Source organism: Arachis ipaensis, chromosome B01 (assembly GCF_000816755.2).
Source record: "Arachis ipaensis cultivar K30076 chromosome B01, Araip1.1, whole genome shotgun sequence".
In the NCBI taxonomy this organism is placed as follows: Eukaryota; Viridiplantae; Streptophyta; class Magnoliopsida; order Fabales; family Fabaceae; genus Arachis; species Arachis ipaensis.
Window position 1 is genome coordinate 68,971,669 of NC_029785.2, and position 4,601 is coordinate 68,976,269.

At 35.3% G+C, this 4,601-nt stretch overlaps 1 protein-coding gene across 2 annotated transcripts; it reads right to left on the reverse strand.

The window, feature by feature from the left end:
• On the reverse strand, positions 254-4,175 carry LOC107631081 (F-box protein PP2-A12). 2 transcript variants are annotated; one of them, XM_016334416.2, is made up of 4 exons: positions 3,583-4,175; positions 2,903-3,021; positions 2,021-2,093; positions 775-967 (listed from the first exon to the last, which is right to left on the reverse strand). In XM_016334416.2, the coding sequence occupies exons 1-4, from the start codon at positions 3,898-3,900 to the stop codon at positions 926-928; spliced, it is 552 nt and encodes a 183-aa protein (XP_016189902.1). In that variant the 5' UTR covers positions 3,901-4,175; the 3' UTR covers positions 775-925. The 2 variants fall into 2 exon arrangements, with proteins under 2 accessions (XP_016189892.1, XP_016189902.1); XM_016334406.2 differs by lacking the exon at positions 2,021-2,093 and having other exon boundaries at positions 254-967; positions 3,583-4,170.

Consider the following 4,601-nt stretch of genomic DNA (forward strand, 5'->3'; position numbering starts at 1 on the left):
TTTGTTTAGAAAAAAATTAACTAATAATTATTTAAACCTGCACTAAAAAGATAAAGATAAGAATTTCTTGAAAATAAACAAAACAATCGTTTATTTTAAATAGACAAATTTTACAGAATTAAAACAATAATCATTGTATTGAAAAAGATAAATAAACAAAATAATGCTTTAATTTTGATGGGCTGACTAATGCTAAATTCATCACTTAAATTTAATTCATCACTTAAATTTTTCTTATCATAAAAATAAAATATGACTAGAAAGGTTAACTTCATTCATTTCCCTCCTCGCTAATATTCATTCTTCACTTCATCTGCCACAAAATACAATATTCTGCATTTTACAAGAAAGACTATGATAGAATGTTACAGACTCATCACCAGATTCCACATTTATATACATCAGCTTCAAAAATTCTAACCCCTTAAAGAACCATACTAAAAACTTGATTCTTTATACCTCCTGACCCCAACCTAAGTTCTATCTAAATATATGTCCCCATATTTTTAACTACTACATATACTTTCACTATAAAGGTTAAGAGCAGCTTAAAAACGATTTAACCTTTCTGACTTCACTTGGATACACCAGCACAGAATCTACACATAGCCCCCCTTTGGTGTGTGTGCAATCAATTTGAGTCATGGAGAATTTAATTTTTGTTGATGTATTTCCATCCTCCACAACAAAATTGCCACCATGGTAGAAGCTCCATTTGCCAGGTTCTCTCAGAAAACACTGGGATGTAACAAACTGGCCATCCGAAGTACATAGCTGGAACCTTACAGGCTTTACATCCCAACCATGAACATGTTCAGTGTTGCAGACCCGTCGGCCAAATCTCTTGGAGGGTTGCCCTAGATGTAGTCTGAAGAACAAGCTGTATGTTCCGGCTGGGAATGGGAACTCCACTTCTCCGTCCACTTCAAACCACCAGATTTGCTGAAGGAATGCGACGGTACTGAATCTGCAAAAATGATGGACAAAATCCCAAGATTTACTCAAAAGTGCATTGAAGTGATTAACCATTTAAAACAAGACCTACTATTTTGACAGTTAAACTAGATGATTTTGAGGTTCATTACTTTAATTTCATCATCAACGAGAATAACAAAAGGGGAACGATTCAACTATTTTCACCAATATGCATGTTCTTCCTTAACAAGAAGATTGCACAGAAAATTGAAGCTAATCCAGAAAGTCACACATATATATCAGATCCAATGTTTATATGAAACATAAATAATAGAGTAAAGACCCAACCCGCCCTTTGTCCATTTTAACGAATGACAAGGAGCCCCTTGTCCAAAAAAAAAGGGGACATTTCAGCCCTCAACTTTCTCATTTTAGGACAATACGACCCCTTTATTAAAAAATCTGTAAAATAGTAATGAAAATTAGTGTTGTGAGGGTTTTATTTGTAATTTGTGGGGGTTTTAAACTCCCACAAACTATTAGTATGTTTACTTTCGAAAAATTCCTTCACCGGCGGTGGTTAAATAGAGAAAGACCATTGTTGGAAATGATATTGCAGGAAAAGCAAATAATTGCAGTACGAAGACCTTTTAAAGGGAAAAAATAGCATAGAACAAGAAATGAAATAAGATAACATTAATGTTGATGATATTTGTATTGGTGATGATGACAATGAAGGATATAACGATGGTGATAAAGTATGGTTACACAATAGAAATAATAGAGATAGCAGTGATAATGATGAGAATAAATTGGTTATATTGTTAAAAAAAACTTTGTGAAGGTTTAAAACCCCCACGAATTACAAATAATCCTCCCACAAAATTAATTTTCGTTACTATTTAATAGATTTTTTAATAGAATGGTCGTATTGTCCTAAAATGAAAAGGTTGAGGACTGAAGTGTCTCTTTTTTTTTTGGACAAGGGGCGTCTTGTCCTTCGTGAAAATAGACAGGGGCCGGATTGGGTCTTTACTCTAAATAATAGCATTACATATAAAAGTACTAATAAACTCTACTGAAAGGACAAATATAGAATATTTACATCAGCAGATTTCACTAAAGCGCTGCCTGATCTACGCAAGGCCACAAACCATGTTGCCGTGTTGTTTGGATTGCTACAAAATAAAACAAACTACTAGTTCAACCACCACCTAAAATTGCTTGGTATCAAAGCTGGGTTTTGGTTTTCCTAAGGATTGCTATGTTCTGGGTTCTGGATCCCTATTATAAGTCTTCTTGGTTTAAGTAGGGAGAACATGGGAAGGTGGAACATTCAGGACAAAGTGAAAACGACTTTCAACTGAAGTTGTCACACCAAGTATAATCGGATCTTCACCAAAATGTTTGACCTTCTTGTTGGTTCACCTTTTCAACCAAGCAAAACTTTGGATTTAAAATAAGAAGTGAAATAATCCCTCAATTCCAGTTTCTCTGTCCTCAGTCTACTATCCCACTCCCTCTTGTGTTTTGCTAAATGGTAAAAGTTCAAATTTTCTGTCAATTCAAATACATAGAAATCATCAAAAAACTCATTTCTTCTATGAGAATTTACCATTTTTTAAAACTTAAAAGCATCCTTCACTAGAAATTTATTTCTTCTATAACTTTCTTTTGTGGCCTCTTTCTTTTTCACTTTACTCCCTCGAAACACAGTGAGACATAACCTCAACACCCCTGACTTATCTATATGTAACACTAAATTTCTTTTTTAAAACAATAATAATAAAAAAAGAAGAAAAAGAATGGGAATTATAATATAAGAACCATATAACATACTCTGACGTTTTGCATCCTCTGCAACGGTTTGAAACTTGAAAGCTTTTCATAAGCCATCAACTACATAGCAAGCATAAGAAAGAGCTGTTCCCATTTGATACAAAAAATCTTTCAAGGTAAGAAGATCGATGAGTGTGAAGAAGCTTACCTAGATTCTTCAGTTGGTATATAATTCCAATATCTTCGGTCACTGATACCCGTTATTGACAGTCCTTTAGCTGCTATACACATACAAAGCTTCCCTATGTTCTTGTCCAGCCAAAGTTTCTGCTTCCATCAAGAAAAAAAAAATTATCTTCCAGCAATCCAGCGTGACGAGCATGGTAGCAAACACAAAACCTCATTTGACAAACCGAAAAAGATGCAAAACCCTCTCACTCTTAGGGATCTAAGACTTAAAAAGGAAAAAATTAAGAACTAGAATTATCTTTTTTTTATTTACTCTTCTTTTACATTAAGGAAAAAGCAACCAAATCATGATCACTTTTTATTTTCCCACGGCAGTGGATCAGTGCTACATTTAAGAATTTGCGGCTAGCCAATAAGTCGCTGGTATTCAAACCCCAACCCTTGTTTAAGCCAACTAGTGTGCTACCCACTCCACCAACCAAGTTGGTTGCAAATCATGACCATTTAACCAGTAAACCAGAGAAAGAACAACGTTTCAATATTTTTCTTGTGCTAAAGTAGTGGTTTCTACAACAAAGGAGTAAAGAAGTGATTCACCAAAATAAATAAATAAATAAATAATAACAATAACAATAATAAAGTAAAAAAGCTTTTTTGTGCAGCAAAAGAGAATAATGAAAGTGAAAGAAGGTTGATTACCTTGGTGCCTCCATCGAAGGTATTGGTTCTGCAGAGTGCAGAGTAGATGCCTCTCTTTCCATTTTCGAAATCGGTGGGTAAACCATTGAAGATTTGGCGAACAAGAACGTGGTAATTGGAAGGAAGCTTGGATTCCCAAACGAAATCGGCGGAGGAGGCAGCCCTGAAAGTGCGGGTCAAGGTGGCGAGCTTGCAAATCTGGGGAGGGTCCAGGTACTCCATGATCAGCGCCACGCAGCTCTCCGGCAACTCATCCATGCCGCACGTCGGTGACGGTGACGGTGGTGACGAGTGAGAGGAAGAGAAGCTGATTCCCATCAAAGACAGCACTAGAAGGTTCCGAAGAGAAAGAGAGGAATGAATGAGAATGAGATAGAGGAGGGAGAAGTAGGGAAGGGCTTTTATGTTATAATGAGTAATGACTATCGAGTAACGAAAGGGTGACAGCAGAGAAGAGAAGAGAGAGGGGGATGTGTGATTCGGACACAAAGCGGAACAACAACGCAAAGAGAAACGGGGAATGAGAAACAAGACAATAAGAAAAGGAAATTAGAAAGAAAATATCATGGTCACTTCCATCAACACCTGCCCCGCATCTTATCTTATATTATAGGAAGACTTTCACATATGCCATTGTACTTTACTGGCATACTAGTATTCTTTAATTTTTCACCGTGGATATAATGAATAAAATAAGTTGGTGGTGAAGATTATAAAGACATTTTTTGATGTGTATATGCGTAGATGTTGAACACCGTGAGATGAGTACCAGCCATTTTGTTAACCGAAAAATGGATTTTTTTAAAATGTGGCTTGATGCCCTTGTTGTACATTCAAAGCAGCTCATATTGTGGTGTTGTGGAAAGTTTAGTGTTGGACTTGGACCGGCTAAATATAGTGTTAGAAGTAGATGTCAATTGAGCTTGAGTTATTGGTTAATGAATTCTTTTATTTAAATAAAATAAAATAAAAATAAAAATAAAAATAAATATATAATTATACAATTTTTATAAATTAAA